Source organism: Lissotriton vulgaris, chromosome 11, assembly GCF_964263255.1.
Source record: "Lissotriton vulgaris chromosome 11, aLisVul1.2, whole genome shotgun sequence".
NCBI classification, from domain to species: domain Eukaryota; kingdom Metazoa; phylum Chordata; class Amphibia; order Caudata; family Salamandridae; genus Lissotriton; species Lissotriton vulgaris.
This window is the reverse complement of record NC_141699.1, coordinates 703840256-703860783: the sequence shown is the minus strand read 5'-3', so window position 1 is coordinate 703860783 and position 20528 is coordinate 703840256. Positions and strand designations below refer to the sequence as shown.

Genomic DNA, 20528 nt, shown 5'->3' with positions numbered 1-20528 from the left:
GGCCCTGCTTCCCTGAGCCAGAGCCCTCCGGGCAGGGGTCCCCCCTCGCCCTACCTGCGGGAGGAGCCCCTCGGGGGGGGGGGGGGGGGGTCAGAGTCCGCGGACAGCGCCTCAGATGTCTATCCTGGAGTGCAGGGAGCTGTGTTTGCTCTCGTGGTCCCAGTAGGAGCAGTGCATCATGGACAGCTCGGCCGGCTGACGCGCGCAGGCGAACTGCAGCCCCCCGCCGCTGGGGGGCGCGCTGCTGGTGGGGCTGGCCGGGCTGAGCTGCTGGCCGTGGTGGGGGTGCCCGTGGTGGGGGTGGTGGTGGTTCATGCCGTTGTAGGAGTTGACCATGGAGGGGAGGCCCATGCCCTGCATCCGGCCGTAGGGCGCGTAGGAGCCCGGGGGCGCGCCCAGTCCCTTGACGCCCCCGTGGCCCCCGTTGGCGCTGGCCATCTGGCAGGAGGTGTAGGCCATGGGGGCCGCCGGCTGGCCCAGGGACCACGAGTTGTTCATGAAGCCGGACTGCAGGTACTTGGGCGGGGACAGGTAGCCGTAGGTGTCCTGGCCGAAGAGCGCCTTGCCGGGCGCAAAGTGCGCGGGAGGCGGGCGGAAGGGGCGCTTCATGCGCCGCCGCCGGCGGTAGTTGCCCTTCTCGAACATGTCCTCGCAGGCCGGGTCCAGCGTCCAGTAGTTGCCCTTGCGCTCGCCGCCGCCCTCCCGCGGCACCTTGATGAAGCACTCGTTGAGGGACAGGTTGTGGCGGATGCTGTTCTGCCAGCCCTTCTTGTTCTTCTCGTAGAAGGGGAACTTGCCGATGATGAACTGGTAGATGCCTGACAGCGTCAGCCGCTTCTCGGCGCTCTCCCGGATGGCCATGGCGATCAGCGCCACGTAGGAGTAGGGCGGCTTCTGGGACGGGTCGGGCTTCTCGGCGCTCTTCTCCAAGCCGGGCTCCTCCTTGACGCGCTCGGGCTCCTTGGCGTCGTGGTGCGCCAAAAGGGCCACCGTGGTCTCTTCCGGGGCCTGGTAGCTGGCCATCATGCTGGGCTGGGGGGCGAGCAGCAGGCAGGGGCTTCCAGGCGCCAGCTGAAGTCCTGGGTAGGGTGGAAGGGACCGAGGTAAGTAGGGCTGGGGCGGTGCGCCTCTGTCAGCAGCCCCCGCGGGTCCTCTGCATGGAGAGGGGGCGGTGAGTGTTGGGCACCATTGATACTAGGCCTGCCCCTCCTGTGCCTCTCAGCGCTGTGCCCGCGCACTCAGATGTGTGAGGGGTCCCTGCTCCAGGCGGCCTCTTCCCTGCTTCTCACCTCTTTCCTCCCGCCTCCTTCACCTCTCTCCTCCCTCCCCCTCACCTCTGTCCCACACTCCCTCCTCCTCCAGCTCCCCCCCCTGTCCTGTGCAGGGTTCCGCTTTCGTCAGCAGCTCCTCGCCCTATGGCGGAGCACGGCCGAGTTCACTCTCAAGTCACAGCCGCAGGGCGACTGCACATCCCTCCTTGGACTTTTATTTCCCTGGTCCGGGATCTGTGGCCGCGCGGGGGCTGCGGGGGCCTCCCCTGGCTGTCAGTCACTGACATCAGCAGAAGCCCTCTCTCTCTCTAATTCTAGAATTATTGGTGCGCCAACCCGTCCGAGATCTATCTCTCATAGCGCTTGCGGCGCCTCCTGGCTTCTTCTGGGTGCTTTAGATTCAACTACAGACTCCAATCAAAACTTGGCACACATTCCAAAAGTAGATCAACTATCAAAAGCCTGGTCTTCGCCTTCGAAATATGGCACACAAAAGCAAGCAAGCAGCATTCCTCACAAAACCAAACACTTCCAAACATCTACATGGCACTAACAAAACAGGGTGTCCCCTAAAAATATAGGTAACAAACCAAACCACAAATCACACAAACAAACGGAGGCTCCAATTACATAACACAACGCACTTTCTCAGGGCACACACTAGATCGCCAAAGATAACAAACACAAATCGTCCCCTCACAATCATAGCACACTCGCAAAAACACAGTGTTCACGCGAAAAAAGTAGAGAGCGCATATAAGGCAAGCATACACTGTGCAAAACGTGATATGTGCTCACAAAACACAGTTTACTCTGACAGATACGTGGTACACACTCACAAAACACTGTGCACTCCATAATACTGTCTAAAAACTCTGGGGCGCATTTCATACACTGACCAGAATACAAACCCAGAAATATAGTGTGCACTCACCAAAGGACCCAGATAACACTTAGCGGTGGTTGGGGGTGGTAGTCGTTTTTTTTGGGGGGGGGGGGGGCATATGCCCAGAACTCGCGGACCTTCATGCACCGCATACCCCCTTGTACATCACCAGAGAAGAGACAGACGTGGCGGCGTCCTGACGACGTTCCCGTCACCGCGCACTGAACGGTCTCTGAAGCAGAAGGAAAGCGCACTCTGTCGTCCATGAGGTTTCTTGGCGCTGAAGTACGATGGCCGTTCATGGGAAGATGTAAGACTGGCACCCCTGATTAGACGACTGCAGACAGGCCTCATTCGTGGGTGCACGGTGCCACCCAACCGCTGCTGACGAGGAAAACCCTGAATAGTGTGGCGAATGGGTGCCCACTCTGCACGCTGGGATTAACTGGACTACCAACAGCAGCCCGCCGCCAGTGGTAAAACGAACCTTCACTCCTCTGCCCTGCCCGAAAACTAACACGAACTATAAACCCAGGACCTTACTTAAATGCCAGCTTTCTTCTTAAACCTCAAAACGTTTGATTAAAATATAGATGCGTTTTCAACATCAAATATTTCAACAGTCAAGCATTTTCGCTTTATGTTTTCGGTATTTTCGTCAACTGTTTTAGCTCTTGTTATTATGAATAAATGAATGCTAGCTCCAAGAACATTAGTATTTGTTTTTACATCACTGTTTTCAGTGATGGGAAATGCTAATTTCTGACCCATTTTAAAGAGCAAACTGGATAAACCCGATAACTCGACATATATGCTATTTTTGGGTGTATTAGGGTGTCTGCATGGCACCTCGGGCAGGCCACGCCAGACTGCCCACCGCCCAACCGGTAACACAAAGAACATAGGTATTTGCTTAGCACGCGCGCATTTTATGGAAAGTCATACATGTCCAGTCTTCCAGCCAGCCCCAAGCGTCCAGTGTCCGAGCGCTCCAAAATGGGTTACAAAAGCGATGTGAGTGGTCATGAAGTTGAAGCGAATTGCGCAGATCACGCAAAGTTGTGAAGGCTGCGCCGGGATTAAGTAAGCTGAGCTAATTAGGCTGCTAGCCTAATGATGCACCTTAAAACGTGCTCCTAATTAACCCACTCAGACTGAAGGAAGTTTATTGTATATAGTTGGTTACAAAACCCTCAATGTACTGGGCCAACAAGCCCCAGTGCGCACCTGTAACGCACAGACATGTTTTAAGGCGCAGGTGCATGACGCAAACACGTTTGATACGCAGCGGCATGCCTCGTTCACGTTGCATACGCATCTTCAGGTATACACAAAAAACTGATTGGTATCAACAAACATAATATGAGAGTGCAGCTAGAGACAGTCGGTTTACGTCTGTTTGGGAAAGCCTCCTCGGGACAGCGGCCCTCTGAAAAGTCCACTGACATGTTTCAGACTTCCCTGGCCTCCTCAGAACATTCGGCGCAGGATATCTTCTGCACGAACTTGTGCTGTTAAAGCTCCTTGTTGCTAAGCTCCCGCAGCTTCCATCAGCTAAAAATTAGAGGTCTCGCCTTAACCAACCTCGTTGCACTCACCTCTGTGAAGTCAGAGACGTGAATTGTGGTGGGTGTTTCAGCAGACGAATTAATTGACCTAATGAGCCAACCTCCATGCTAGCTGAGCCATGTACGTGCCCTACAAGGCGCAGAGCTGTATAAAACTCCCTTTCCCTGTATTATCTTGGAATAAGACATTTAACCAAAACCAGGATGCACGTGCTCACATTTGTATAGCAAGGTAAAAATGAAATTGACATGGCCTTGTGACTATAAGGAGAACGGTTTCCATATTTTGTCAGTTTCAGTGTGGTAATAAAGTTGAATCTGACCTTTGCACTCTAGTAACACATATGTGAAGCTGGGTTTACTTGTTTAGTTGCTCAAAGTAGCACCAGTTATTGGGACACATTTCTTTTCACTGCCACGGCATAACTATGTATTATGTATGCCATGGAAGTGAAGGTTTCTGAAGGCCGTGTGCAGGGGAGGTTGAAAATTAGGTGCATTAAAGAAAAACATGACATTCATTGAAAAAAACACAGTTAAATGCTGAGTTGTGGTTCTGGCTCAAACAGGTTAAACCATAGAAATCTATTAGTACTAGTTCTGAATACACACAGCATGTCCTAGTGCCCTTCACACAAAAAACATCTGCCAATGGCAAAGGCTGACATAACAGTTAAAATGAGAAAAAAATGGCGGTTGCTGTGAGTTATTTCATGTGTTGCGTGCAGAGATGTTTTAAGGCATGGGCAAAGTGGGCCCTGGCCCAGGGCTCCAGCCTTTATGGGCCCCCTGATAGAGCCAACCCTGTTCTGCAGTCCTGCCCTAATAACCTTGAATAATTATGAAACAGATTGTTTAAAAAACGGTTGTCCGTTAATTTATTTTTAATGTGAATGGTGAGTGAGGGTCTATACAGACATTTTTCAGAGAAATGTTGCATTTCTGTTGCATACAACATCCATAAAAAAGTTTATTTTGGATCAATAAAGGACCTCCCTCCCATATGAGAAATGGCAGAGTGTCACAAGGATTAATTGCAGTAATATTAGTGAGCTGCTGCTGTGTTACAATAATGAAAACAGGTCACTATCACTGAATATTTGTTATAAACACATTTGGTTTCTGGATACGTTTGGCTGTGCGCTGTCAGTGACCTGACCAAACAAGGCATGAAAAAGCAGAAATTGTTTTATACATTCAAAGCTGTTCGGAGCAGGTGCCCCCAAAATGCCAGTTCAGCCCAGGGCCCCTACAACCCTTAAGATGTCCATTCATAACCATGAAGACGGAATTTTTTGTACATGTCACGTGTGAGCGTCATACCTCAGTGTCTAAATGTAATTGTATATTTCTAGTAAAAAAAATACTTCTAGTTAAGTTAGTATCCATAGGAAGAAAACTTTTTGTTAACATAACAACTTCGGTGCCCTTTGATTCCTCTGCACAAAACTTTCCAAAAAAAAAAAAATAATCCACCCTAGCTCCTTTAATGAAATGTTTTTCGCTGATTCATCAATGAGGGGCTAGATATAAAAAGGTGTCCCAAAAATGTCATTTGCCATGTGAATTTCCAGAGAAAACTTTGCTCTCGGATACAGATATGTCTGAATGAAATTACACCAAATCTGGCAAAACGTTAGCACTTCAATACTATTTTAAATATAAGGCGATTCGAGCGCGGACAGCACCCTAGCACCGCTAAAAATGTAATATTGCTCAAAGCATATGAGAAGGGCAGTTTCGTTGACCGTGAAGGCGGTGTTTATAACAAGTGCCATTATGAATAAAGACTTCAGTTGGTACCCTGTATTGATCACAGTTTAGCACAGAAGGAAGGGTATGAAATCGACAAGCATCCCATTCTGTCTGTGGTTGTCGAACATCTCCCAGCGATAGTTGACTTTCTGTGGAGAAAGACGCGTCCAATACCACTCGCCGTTTGTGCGGGGGATCACCGGTTTTTCAGTACCTGTATTCCTAATTCTATATTTCATATTTGGGGTAAAATCGCTGGACACAGGTGTGCGAGGGATATTTTCACCTCCTCACCGCTGCATTTACACTCACTGAAGTGAAGGGGGTGGAAGCCGCGCACGTTTTGCTGGGTTTGATTGGGACGAGTCTTGTTTCTGAAGAGAAGCACGTGCGTTACCGGATGAATCATTCTCGATTAAGCAAATATACACATGTAACACGACCTAAAGTGAGGACAAGGCTGGGATTACCGACAGCCTTCAGCGTCTTAACCGCCCGGGACGCACCTCGGCAGCCCCTCTCCGGCCCCGTTCCTCTTCCTTAGGTTGGTTTGTTGCTGAATCTCCCCCTCAGCCTCCTCGGCGAGAGCCCAGAGCATCAATCACCGCCCGGCAGCGAGGAGCGCAGACCTGCGTCGGGCAGGAGCAGCGAGATGCGGCACTGAAGCCACCGGAAGCGAGACAGACCCACACTATTCCATACTAGCTGCGACCTTTGTCACCTCCATGCGTCAGATACCAGTGGCCTCCGCTGACCTGGCGCGACTCCATCACGGGCACAGCAGAGAGGGCAAGTGTTATTCCACTGTTCTTTTATACAACACACCCACACCTGCTGATTACATGTGTACATCGACTGACAACAGAAGAAAATAGATGCGTCTGTCACAAACACACATTCATAAAACACAAAGGCAAAGGACGACCCTTAGGCGTAGTTTTACGCACACCAACGAACAGATACATCTATGTAAGGATGTTTTCGGGTAAACATAGGTGGGCGAAGGAGAAAAAGACAAGACGTTCGCGTGTAGTCAGAAATAAACACACATACATACACCTATGTAGAAATACACAAACATCGTACGTCACGCAGAGAGAAACGTATACCTGGCCTCTCCATCTCTAACACACACACACAGCTATACACACATATATATTATACAGGCAGGTACACGCATGTGTCTATAAGCACACACGAATACATATATTCAAAAACCGGATAACACAGACAAATATTTCTCTTCCTTTCACTCTCTCTCTCTCACACAAGCACAATATACACGTGGCACGGACCTACATCAATGTAGCTTTTGTGTAGCAAAACCCGTTTGGCCCTCTTTAGTATTTACCCTCTATTTTCCTAATAGCCGGAGTTACAGTAATGTAGCTGGGTGCCCAGTTGAAAGCTAAGCCGAAACGCGTCGGCGTCCTGGTGTTTTTGGTGGCAAATCACAATAAAGAAATAACGAAGCATCCCGCTGTGCCTGTGTTCTTTGTGGGAGATTCCACCGGCTCTCTCTATGGTCGGGGAGAGCATTGGAGTTCAGATATAGTTCATGCAAATGCTTAATTTATAGTTTTTTCTGTACCGCTACCGTTTTTTATCCGTATATGCTAATGTCACATCTTTCTTAGACCAGGGGACATCTTAGGGAAACATAAAATCCAAGAAATAACCCCCTCCCCTCCTGGTACAACCCGGCATCTGAGTCTCAGCGTGAAATAGAGGACGGAGGACATCAGTCAGGCGCGCAACACCCATTGGACTCACCGGGCTTCACCCCCCCCCGATTTTTTTTTTAGCGCCCCCCCCCCCCCCGAAATTTGCCTCTAATTGCGCCTCTGACATCGGTTATATTAAACTCATCTCCCCGAAACGATGCGAGGTACGAAAACAGATATAATTCCACCCGCCAAAGCCAAGGGACTTCAAAAACACAGGAGCACCGAGTCAAATTTGGCGCGGAGGCAGCAGAGATAACCCCTCCCTGCACGCTGGAAGGATGACTGTTTACAGCACCGGGAGCCCACCTCTGTAGCCCAACAGCACATATTCCCAATGAGAGGCCAATCGGTAAACTGTACTTTGAGCGGGTAATACAATGGATTAAACCCTGGTGGCGATGGTGGCAGCCCTTGGCACAGATGCCCTCAGCGGTGGCGGCTCTGGGTTAGCAGGGCTGGCTCTCTCTCTGCGGCCACCCAGGCTCGTCCCTCCCTCCGGGGCATTTCCGAAGCTTGAGCCCGCGCAGGTGGAGCGAAACTGTTCACCGTGTCATCGCCTCGCCCCCGCTCCCCCCGGATCCCCCTGCCCTGAGTGCCACTGCCACAGCCATCCCAGGTATGCCCCTCCCGACAGCCTCACAAGAGCCGGGCTTAAAACTAAGCTAAGCGGCCCCTCCAGCTGGAAACCGAGCACATCTGCGGCCAAACCGGAAGCTGGACTCACCCATGTCGTGGGTGCAGGCGGCGGCATCCCTGGGCCTCCCATCCTTTCTGTGCCACGTGCGCTGCGAGCTGTGGACAAGGGCGTGCTCGCAGACTGACATGCAGGCCGTGTAATGGAACATGTGTGTTGCTCGTTATCGGCATCAGGGCATGCTTTGTTTTGGCCTAACTCGGTCATGTTTATTTATAACATTTAATAAGCAGATTGTAGATGCAGAGGACGGGACGGGGGCGCGCGCTGGCAGGAGGGGAGATACAGTTACCGTGTTTATTTTCCCTGTCGTGTTTATTTAGAAAACTTGACGCAAATGCGGATTATGATAAAAAAAATGAGACGGGGGTTATATTACAGTAACAGTGCTTTGAAGAGCATGCCGGTGAGGGAGACTTGGCAGAGGGGTGAAGGGTGGGGGTCATGGACCGGGGTGGGTAACGGAGGTTTCTATGGGTACAAGTCAGATCCAGGATATTACTGGAGAGGGCAAATGGAAAATGTAGCAGAGGAGCCCCAAAGTATGCGGCAGAGTTGACTAAAATATGCAGCAAGAAAAGGCAAATTATGTGGCTTAATGCAGTGGGACAGGTTGAGATGGTATTATTTCCTTTTTTTGTCATATTTACACAGGTTAAAACTGTCCTGGCAAAGGTTTCACGTCATTAGTGACAGTTTAACTACCAATTCAGCAATAAGCAACAGAAAGGTGACCAGTCAACCCCTGCAGAGGGCTTTCCACTGCGCAACAGTGCGTTTTACAGTGTTTTTAGTTACTTTTCATCTTTTGGAGCTAGATACATTATTTTTGTTAAAATCTGCAGATTATGCATCAGATGATGAAAATCCAATTGTTTTATAATTTTAAATTTGGTAAAGTTTTATCTGCTTTTTTGTAAGATTTTAATTAATCAAACAAATAAATAAAATATGAAAATATATATGAAATATATGCATCAGATGATGGATTATGTGGCAAATGTGGCAAATTCATAATCATGAAAGTATAAATGCTGGTAATGGCGTTTTAAAACAGTAACCTGGCTGGAAGGCTAATTGGCTCTGTTTATACTAGAAAGGGGTCTTCTGGTGTGTTTTCTTGCATACTTTCTACGGGTAATGCAGTTGGCATCCATTTTGCTATCCATGGAATTATAAAACGCTGATTAACCCCTTCTTGAAACCTACATCTTTACTCCGAGCAGCCTCCAACCTTTATTGGGGTTTTTCTGGTTCATTCCCTTTTCTTAATGTGCTCTTCTTTTAAAGCACCCACCTGCTGCCAGCAGGTGCTTAAAATCCGTGCTGTTGAAAATCTGAATGAATGCACATACAGGTCACAGGAAACAACATGGGAGCACGTTTAACATGGCCCAACTCACAGGTCCATGTTTGAATCTGAAAGCAGATAAAATGCAACTGAGGAGAAGACCTGCAGCTCCCCTTCCACCATCTCACTGGAAGCAGATAGGTAGCTGACACAAATATTTGGGAATTAAATGAGAATTGCAAACAAGAAGACTGCAAGAGTTAACCGCATGCTCCTGACGTGTTGCTTGACCAGTGGTCCTAATGATGAAATTAGGGTAGGGCCCACACATATTTAATTCTCCGGATCTTAAGAAGCACCTGTCTAATTGAGTTCAATTAACCCCTTCACTGCGGCGGCTATTCCGCCGCAGTGCTAAGGGGGGAGGGCGGCCAAGCGGCGGGCGCAGGCTGGTGACAGAACCGCTCTGTCACCAGCGTCGGTTGCTCTGTGCTCATGACGGAGCGGTTCCGTCATGGCCCCGCCCGCTCAATAGAACGCGCCGCTCAGGCGCGGCGGCCAGGCCATGATCAGCTCCGTCATCAGCACAGCGCGACCGCGGCTGATGACGGAGCGGTTCCGTCATCAGCAGGGGAGGGGTTAAAGCATGGGTACTGGAAAACATATTCCCAGGGGCCAAAACAATGGTCTGCGGTGTGATCGAGGGCCGGTGAATGGATGCAGGGGTTGGAAGTTGGGTGTAAGGAAAGTGAAGCAGGTACATGGTGTGCACAGTGAGCTGTGGACTCATTTTGAGGGTTTCATTCCATACTGTCCTCTAAATTAAGCCCCTGGAGTAATAGATGTGACCACACTGTATTATGCTGGATCTGAGCTGAAATCCCTCCACCACACCCTGGAGTAAACATTATCTGCTTGCTATAACTATCTCTGGAGAGGCAAGTGAACAAAGAAGGAAACTTGATTATTGAACTGGAATGAAATGGAATCTTAGGGCTCACGATCACCTTATAAATGAAGTCTCTTATCAGTAAACTTTAGAAGTGCTTAGAAAAAGGATCTGTTTAGGTTGCACTGCAATGAAATATTCCATGAGAAAGCCCCTCAACAACAACGTGTGTAATTCACTGAGGTGGGCAGACACAGAGACGCATCTTCCAGCACTAGACATGGGACAGTGGGTACATTTTCGTCATATCACTATGAGACTTGAGATTTAATCTTGGCTTTACCACTTTACCAACATATGCTGGTCATGTGAGCTGTATTTAAAGTCTGGGCAGGTTCCACAGCACAGTGGCATATCTTTGGTGAGAGTTGTTCCTGAGTCACACCCTAAGAGCCACTCCCACCCAGTTGTTTTGTAAGGAACAAAATGGAAACTATGGAACCAGAAGACATTTTTGTATTAATCCTAGCCCTAGCCTCCTCTTGTGACAAATTGTGCACACAAACATTTTTCCCTGCTCATATTTTTGTTAGCAGATATAGTAAAAACTTAAACTAGACACTGGCAGTAAGTATGTGGTAAGAAGACAGGACTGTGACCCAACACTCACTTTATTTTACCTATGGGAGAGAGAACAAACAGCCTCATAGTTCACTCAAATATACTGTAGTGATGAAATTATGAATCTTGAAACTAGGAGTCCTATATTGAGGTGCTGGCATTCTTGATTCACTAAATTGTTTGGTGGTAGTTTAATCATTTGCTCTCTATGCCTTCGCCTCCTTACTTGTCATTATGTGATAAAGGGGGGCGATCCACTGAAGGCTCGAGCCTGATGCCTGGATCTGGCTCAGTTCGGGGTTCTCTTGGATCCTCTGCCCCAAAACGAGCCAAACCTTCGGTCCGTCGTCCACGGTCTCACCACGCACCAAGGATTAAATATAAAACACGAAAGTTAGATGTAAAACGAGAGGAGATACTCATCTAGTAGCTGAGATGCACAATGTGAAACCAGACAACCCGGGATCAATTCCAGCTTCCCCACTTGACTAAACTGTGTGATCCTCAGCAATTCTTTTATTTCAATTTGCCTCCTTTTTCTTCATTAACACATATGACAGCACCTTGAAGTACATGAGCTCAGAGTGCACGCTGTACAAAACATCTTGTGTTTGATTGATTAAACTATAACACTGTTCTATGTATAATGATAAGCTAGGCCACATAGAGGGTGCACATGACTACTGACTTGCCTCTTGGTTCACCAGTGGCATTCTTGCCAATGCGGGGAAGCAAGAATGTTTCTAAGTTCATGTTTGAAAACTATCGCTTTTAATAAATGCCTTTTAATGTAGAGATATAATCTGATACCTTTCGGTGAAACATTTGCCCGTGTTAATGAATTACACTTTTTTGAATTTTGAAGAATATTTATCATATTTGTAAATGTTTGCTGCACAATGTCTTTAAAAAGGTGGGCGTTTCTAAAGGTGAATGGTGTAGGACACCATCTTTGTTTTTTTCCCTTTTACTTCAGTTAACATATAAATAAATATTGTTAGTTTAACAGCTTTCTGAATGTCGGTTTATAGTCAATTAAACAGCAGCCTTGGTTGCCCCATGTAAAGGTCAGAAAGGCCCCAGGTGCTCCCGGGTCATCCTCTGAATATCACCAAATTAGAGTTAATGAGAGTTAAGCAGAAGAGCATTGGAGACCTCCTTTCCTGAATGGACAATATCCAAAAGGATGGTTCTTGCTAAAAGTCTGCATGTCAGTGCAGGATATTGTCTGTCAAAACAGCTTCAAAAAATCTTACAGATGTTCCTGTATACTGGAACACGTTCCTCAAAAATGTAATTATCTTAACTGAAACTATATTTATATTTATTTACTTGTCCAGGGCTGCCCCCTTTCCTTACTCATCTAAATATAGACTGGTAGGTAAGGCATGGATTTCATCAAAGCTCAAGTGAAACCAGAACTTTCGAATCTGAAAGACTGATGAGCACAGCTGTGTTTTAGGAAATGTCCAATGTTTATAAAGGCGCTTACACCTAGTGGCGGCTCCTCGAGGGAGTGCTACGGGCCGGTGGGGCGGGGCAGGGGAGGGGCAGGGTGGGGGTAGTAAACTCCGGCATATGGCTGAATGGAGTTAAGTAAATAAATAAATAAATAAATAAATAAATAAAACAAATTACATTGCGCACGCTGCAACGCCAAATGGCGATGCAGCGCACGTAATGTAATTTGTATGTTTGATTTATTTATTTACTTAACTCCATTCTGCCATATGCCAGAGTTTACTACCCCCCCACCCCACCTGACCACCCCGCAGCACTCCCTCGAGGAACCGCCACTGCTTAAACCAGTAACTGTACCATATCTAGGAGCCCTTAAATTGGCCGATACAATAATGAAGCACTGGGGATATCATTATTTGCTGAGGGTCATACATTACAAGAAAGTCGAGACCTTTTTTGCAAGGTATGGTGCCACTAGTCCTCACTCCCTTCCCTTGTCCTTGTTGCGGAAATGCACCCGGCATTGCAGCAGGCTTGTTTTGCATGGGTTCGCCTCCGTAGGCACGACCGGCAGCCAGAAGTGGTACAGCTAGAAGTTCAACTAGTTGACAACTTCAAGAAAATGTGGGTAAGTTTCCAGTGAGACAAGAGTCTGCTGCTTTGATAATGCAGTAGCCCTTGTGAATGCATCAAGAGCTGGAGGTGTGCACAAGGCACCCAGGAGGCATTGCAGTTCATTAAAGAAGCCTGGAATAATACACATTCACACCTGAGCAATGACGAAAAACAAGCAAAAGGAGAAAAAAGAAAAAGATAGAAGTCTATGTGTCTGCAGTGTTTGTGGAATTTGCACAAGTTTTGGTTTACAAGACCTAGCCGCAGTTGCCAGGATCATGTGCTTATCAGCAACTTTGTCTGCACCATAATCGTTCACATTCAATGCAGGGTCGGACTGGGGCAAAAAATAGTTTGTGGCCCCAAATTAAAAAGTGTGTGTCTATACATATATATATATATATATATATATATATATATATATATATATATATATATATATATATATATATATATATATATATATATATATATATATATATATATATATATATATATAAATGTATATAAATCACCTCCTGTCTGATAGCACCGATATCCACCAGGCACAGACATGGTTCCTTTAAATTTAAAAAAAATGTATTTTGCCTTCACTGCTGTAATGCTTTTCGGTCAACATAGAGACATTGTTCACACAACGCACAGCGGTTAAGTGATATTTTAAATACCAATTCAAGTCATTGCCCGAAAGAAAGACTCTGCTGTTTACGTTATAGTTAAATACAAAAATACAAAATGTTGAACTTAAAATCAAATTTGAAATAAGTATAACAACGACTCAGTAAACACTCAGAGTTGTAAAACAACTAAACTGAGAAATTGTAAGAAACAATTTCCAACTGGTTTTCAAGTTATTTTTTCAGTCTATTCATGTCAATAATTTCTAACTGTGAAATCCATTAATTGTTTAACCCTTTCCATGCGTTGAATGACCCGCGGCCGTCCGACGTCACAGTGTGTGTGTGCGTAGGACGGCCAGGGGCCACCTGAATCGCGCATGCATGGAATTCACTCGCTACGCGGGGGAATTCCACGCGCGTACAAGAGGTTAAATGTAATTGTCAGTAACACATTGTTACTCATATTGGACTATATATATATATATATACAAAATATGAAATTAAAACTACTTACCTAGAATCCCCGCTGTGTCCCTCCAGTTCTTTTTAAAGCAGGAACTATTTGGCATATATATATATGGTGCAGTGTGAGACAGCGAATCGCCGTAAAATATGAAGAAAAGACGGCTCCAAAAGATCCACCAAGGGACCCACTGCTCTCCGGAGTAGACAGAATGTTATTTAATAGTAAACAAACAGAATTGGAGGACACAAATTACAGCAGTGTTTGTGGCGGTCATATTGTGGGTCTTACTGGAGGGCTAGTGGGCCCCCAAGGACCCTCAAGAGTGAAGGGAACTTCATCCCCCAACTAGTAGTGCACCAGGAGGCACATTTGCAGACTGGTGGAGAAAGGGGGTATGGCCTCATGTCAGGTCTCAGCAATACTGCTGTGTGGGACTTACTGGCGGTAATAGGAGGGGTAGTTGTCCCCCAAGGACACTCTTTGGGGCCAACAACCCCTCCTGTTATCTCCAATAAGTCCCACACAGCTGGATTGCTAAGATGTCTTCAAATGCCATGCCCCCTTTCTCCACCACTCTGCCAACATAGCTCGTGGTGCTCTACAAGTTGGGGGACGACATCCACTTTACTCCTGAGGGACCTTGAGGTCCACTAAGCCCTCCTGGTACATCCTGTAAGTCCTAAACAGCAGGTTCCCTGAGAGCTGGTTGGAGGCCCAGCCCCCTTTCTCCACCATTCTGCAAACGTGACTACTAGTTAAAAAAAAAGCAATTTACTGAAAAAAACCAAAGGTTACAGGGACGTTCTAGTTATCAATAAGCATTTAAAAAACCTTAGAAATTCACTGAAAAAAACAAAGGTTGCAGTGACGTTATAGTTAGGAAATGGAATTTAAAAAAACGTAGAAATCTCTTGAAAAAAACAAAGGTTACAGAAACGTTATAGTTAAGCTCAGGTTTCATTAGTACAAAACCAGAGAAATTAATCAGTTATAGTTAGCTGAACTAACTATAACTTGCGCCCCCGCAATGCACTGCTTATGACATCATATATTACATCACTCATGACATGGTCAGTGATATCACTCATGACATCACAGATGATACCATCGACACCTCTCTGCCCAACAAGTGAACTCACTTTATAGAAAGAACAGGCGAGAAGCTGCTTCTGGGAAGTGTAGACAGTGCAGCAACACACCTGTTTCTTAGTGATCGCAGAACCAGTACTGAGGGGCTTTGCTGCACAGTATGAGATACACTTTCTCTGCTGTGGTTCTGTCATTAGGTTCTATCAGGAGAAAATGATGTTATGCATGCTCACATGAATCACCCCAAGCCTGGCCATTGCCTACTTTCCTGGTTGATTACTCTAGCTGATCTGCTAAGAGCCTGCCTTGTAGCTAGTGCTCAGATTGCGGAGATAAAGAGCCCGGTTCTGTACAATCTGTTGTCTCATTTAAAACCGTAGTGCCCTGATTGCATGAATGTAGCGCCGTGAATTCCATGACTGTTTCGTAATCTGAATGCAGATACATTATCTTATACTATATGAGGGGCACTTGATTGGGCCAAACGTAGCGCACAGTACTTCATGATCGAAATGAATGCACAGATGTATGGCCCTGTACAAAATGATTGGAAGTATAGTGCCATATCCTGCAAGGTGACTAAAGTGCACACTTAGTGCCTTGGGCTTTAGAGCGGCAGTTCCATGTGCTGAGTAGTTTGTGCCCCATATTATAAGAAATAATTATTGAGGTGCATGAGGCGCTTCACTGTTTAGAATTCCCTGTGTGTGGCTCTGGTGCACTAATACTTGGTTAAAATGCCCATTTCCTGAACAAATGGTTCTCCTACTTTCTTTGGGGGTCCAGTGAGTTTTGACCCCGAGTGCACAGATAGGCACCCCGGCATGTGCCTCACTTCGTTGATCTGATGTCCTCCTTTTCTGCTGACTGGAGCTGGCTCTGGGTGCTGCAGCCTGTGCCTGTACTACAGAGACTGCAGCTTCAGCAGCATGCTATGTGCACTTCGAGGAGTCAGGACCAAAGGGAGGGAGATGCAGAGAGAGAAAGGCAGTGATGCAAGGGTTGGGGTGTGAAGGGATCGTGGAGAGGAAAAGGAGATGGGGAGGTCGAGGGATAGAAAGAGAGAATTGGAGAAAGATAGAGAGAGAAGCAGAGGGGAGAGTGTATCAGAGAAAGGGTGCTAGAAGGGCGTGCTGTTGGAAGTTCTCAGCTGTGGCACACTTCCAGCCGCCCCATTGGCTTCTCTGGTTGTCACCAGGTACATGCTCTTAATTGTCTCCTGCAGCTGCCCCGCCTGGACCCTAGCCCCTGCATTTCATTTTTCCCTACCTGTCTCTGACACTCTTTTGTAAACTTTGCTTTTTGAACATCAATGAAAGTCCACAGCGGCTTTCAACAATGTGAATATGTGCGACACCAAGATTGGGCTCGCATGGGGTCAAGTGCGCGCAGACATAAACCTTGTCAAAGCGATAGGCACATGTCCATGGGGTGAGTGCGGCTAGAGGATCCCTGCACAAGATTGGGAGGATTCACGGAGAGGTTACGTCCCTAGATATACAAGTTTGATTTTCATTTTAATCCTTTCGCTGCCGGGCCTTTCCCCCCCTGTTCTAAGCCTTTTTTTGGCTATTTGGGGTAGTTTGCACTTAGGCCCCTGTAACATTTTAACCACTTTAGGTATCCATGACAAATTTGCACCCTTATCTTCCAACATCATAAGGATTTTAGTAGCCATGATTTGTTGATTCCTCTAGAGGGGACCTAGAAATTAGCAAAAATACAGCTACATTTTGTTTTGGAAAAAGGGGGAAAAGGAGCTGCAGAAAAAGGTGTCTGATTTTTCCCTTGCAAATGGTATCAAAAAAAGGTTTGCGGTGCTGGAATCATCATCTTCCCAGCTTTCAGAGTCAAGCAGACTTTTGTAAGAAAACCAAAAATGTTTACACAGTATTGCCATTTTACTGGGACATAGCCTATTTTTGCTACTTTCTGTGCTTTCAACCTCCTGCCAGTTAGTGGTAAAAAAGGGTGGGAAGGCAATAATGGATCCTGGAAAACTATACATTTCTGAAAAGTAGATACAATTCTGAATTCAGCAATGGGTCATTTGTATAGATCCTTCAAGTTTGTATAGAAACTAACAGTTGAAATTTAGAAAAATTGAAAATGAGTTGAAAAAAACAGCCATTTGTGCCAACGTTTTCACCTGTACCTTATACTAAGTATGACAGATGTTGAAAAGCAATATACCATTACATTTACTGGATCCTTCTGGTTGTGAGGATATATAGGACTTGTAGGTTCACCAAGAATCCGAGGAACCCAGAGCCATTTCCTGAGCAGCATCTTGCAGTGATTTTTCATTGTGTACCTGGTATAAAGCAATTAATTTGGTAAAATATAAAGAGTGAAAAATAGGTAGCAAAGATACCTATGTATTTTCAAAATGGGAACTAAATATAGAGTTTAGATCAGTAGCTATTTGTACATCTCCAAAATTGTGGTTACCTTCACTAGCCTGTGAATTGCAGGACATTTTTTAAAGTGACTTCTTTTTTATACATTGTCTTACATTAGGAAGGTAGAAATGCATAGAAAGTCAATAGGTAATAACAGTTGCTCTACAATTTTGAGTTCCCCTACGTCTCCCAATAAAAACTGTACCTCACTGTTGTGGGTAGGCCTAGTGCCTGTGACAGGAAATAGCCCAAAACGCAACGTGGACACACACATTTTTACAGTGAAAACTGACCCTTTTTTTGCACAGTGCCTAGCTGTTGATTTTGAACCGTAGCTCTGCGGGAACCTAGGGAAACCTAGCAAACCTATGTATTTCTGAAAACTAGACACCCAGAGAAATCCATAAAGAGGTGACTTGAGTGGCTCTCACTGGATTTTGTTACCCAGAATCCCTTGCAAACCTCAAACTTTGACAAAAAACACATTTTCCTCACATTTCTGTGATGGAAAGTGTTGGAATCTGCGTAGATCCACAAAACTCCACCCACCTCACATTCCCCAAAGTCTTCCGAAAAAAATGGTAACTCACTTGTGAGAGTAAGCCTAGTGCACGTGACAGCGAACGGCCCAAAACGCAACGTAGACACACCATATTTTTACAGTGAAAACTGACCCTTTTTTTTGCAAAGTGATTAGCTGTGGATTTTGAACACTAGCTCTGCCGGCACCTAGGGAAACCTCGCAAACCTATATATTTTTGAAACCTAAACACCAAGAGGAATCCAGGAAGGGGTGACTTGTGTGGCTCTCACCAGGTTCTATTGCGAAGAATCCCTTGCAAACCTCAAACTTGTAAGAAGAAAAACATTTTCCTCATATTTCTGTGATGGAAAGTTCTAGAATCTGCGTGGATCCACAAAATCCATCTACCTCCTGTTCCCCAAAGTCTTCTGATAAAAATGGTACCTCACTTGTGTGAGTAGTCCTAGTGTCCGTGACAGGAAATGGACCAAAGCACAACGTACACACACCACATTTTTACAGTGAAAACGGACCCTTTTTTTGCAAAGTGCCTAGCTGTGGATTTTGAACCCTAGCTCTCCCGGCACCTGGGTAAACCTAGCAAAGCTATATATTTTTGAAAACTAGACACCCAGAGAAATCCAGCACGGGGGGCTTGTGTGGCTCTCACTAGGTTATGTTACCCAGAATCCCTTGCAAACCTCAAACTTTGTAAAAAAAAATGTTCCTCCTATTTCTGTGATGGGAAGTTCTGGAATCTGCACATGTCCACAACATTCCACCCTCCCCACATTCTCTCAGGTCTTCCGATAAAAATGGTACCTCACTTGCATAGGTGGGTAAAGTACCAGCGACAGACAAGGGCCCAAAACATATTGAGGAGACATCAAAATTGCCTATCACAAAACGACCTGGTTTTGCAAGTGGGGTCACTTGGGATTTTGTCCCCAGGCTCGGCGGCCATCTAGGGAAACCTAGCAAACCCTCACATTTCTGAAACCTAGACATCCTGGGGAGTCCAAGGAGGTATGGCTTGCATGGACCCCCAACGTTTTCCAATCCAGAATCCCCTGCAAACCTCAAATTTAGCTGAAAAATCACTTTTCCCCCAAATTTCTGTGTGAGAAAGATGTGGGATTACTGGGCTAACATAAATTCCTACCACCCAGCGTTCCCCAGGTCTCCTGATAAAAATGATACCTCACTCGTGTGGGTGGGCCAAGTACCTGCAACAGGCAAGGGCCCAAAACGTATTGAGGAGACATCAAAATGACCTATCACAAAACGGCCTGGTTTTGCAAGGAGAGTGACTTGGGTTTTTGGCCCCAGGCTCGGCGGTCATCTAGAGAAACCTACCAAACCCACACATTTCTGAAAACTAGACATCCGGCAGAGTCCAGGGGGGGTATGGCTTACATAGATCTCCCAAAGTTTTCCTACCCCAAATACCCTGCAAATCTCAAATTTAGCTGGAAAAAATCAGGTTTTTCTCAAGTTTCTGTGTGGAAAAGTTGTGGGATGACCGAGCTGACACAGATTTCCTAGCACCCAGCGTTCCCCCAGGTCTCCTGATATTAATGATGCCTCACTCATGTGGGCGGTCCAAGTACCTGCGACAGGCAAGGGCCCAAAACAAATTGAGGAGACATCAAAATTACCTATCACAAAACAACCTGGTTTTGCGAGGGGGTCACCTGGGTTTTTGATCCCGGGCTCGGTGGCCTTCTTGGGAAACTACCAAACCCACACATTTCTGAAAACTAGACACCGGGGGGAGTCCAGCAAGGTATAGTTTGCCTTGACACCCCAAAGTTTTCTTACCCAGAATCTTCCGCAAACCTCAAATGCAGCTGAAAAAAACACATTTTCCACATAATATTGTGTGGAATCACAATGCCAGCACAAATGTCCTACCCCACAGCGTTCCCCTCAGTCTCCCGAGTAAAATGATACCTTAATTTGCAGCGCATTGCAATGCAATGCAACGCAGCGCGCGCAATGTAATTCATTTTATTTATTTATTTACTTACCTCCGTTTGGCCGTATGCCGGAGTTTACTACCCCCCATCCTACCCCTCCCCCTGCCTCACCGCCGACAGAACTCCCTCGAGGAGCAGCCACTGAAGATGAAAATATGCCTTTAGAACCTGAATGTCATCCCTGGTTTCTGGTGACATTTATAGTTTCCAGCACAGGATGACATCAAAGTACCACAACAGGCCTTGCGACTTTATGTACTTCACAATTCTGAGTGTAGCCAACTGCTTTCTGGAACTTCAGCAAGGAACAGGATACAAACAACGCGACGTAAATATGTAAGCACGCAATGCACGCACGCGTTACCTGTTCTTGCCTTACTGTACTGTCTGTGCATTGCTTTTAGAAAGTTTAATCTATTTTTTTTATAAACATTTCATCACAACCGTCTTGTTAATTTTCTTTTTAACTTTTTCTCCAAAACTTTGAACATTATAGATCCTCATATCGTAGTTTCCGTTCTCTCTTTTCACCACCGTATTGCATATTAATTACATTATAAAGGTATGTTTTTATTTACACGTATTCCATTTTTTCCTGTATTCTCGTTCAGTTTCACGTTTGTACTCTGCATATTTCTTTTCCTTGTCAAAACGTGTCTTTCTTCTTTAGA

At 46.1% G+C, this 20528-nt stretch overlaps 1 protein-coding gene across 1 annotated transcript; it reads right to left on the bottom strand.

Annotated features, from left to right (window-relative positions):
• Positions 1–95: 95 nt before the first annotated feature.
• FOXL2 (forkhead box L2) lies at positions 96–1274 on the bottom strand. Its single transcript, XM_086944824.1, has one exon. It carries the CDS (start codon positions 1024–1026, stop codon positions 112–114), a length of 915 nt encoding a protein of 304 aa, XP_086800950.1. The 5' UTR covers positions 1027–1274; the 3' UTR covers positions 96–111.
• Between the last annotated feature and the right edge of the window lie 19254 nt (positions 1275–20528).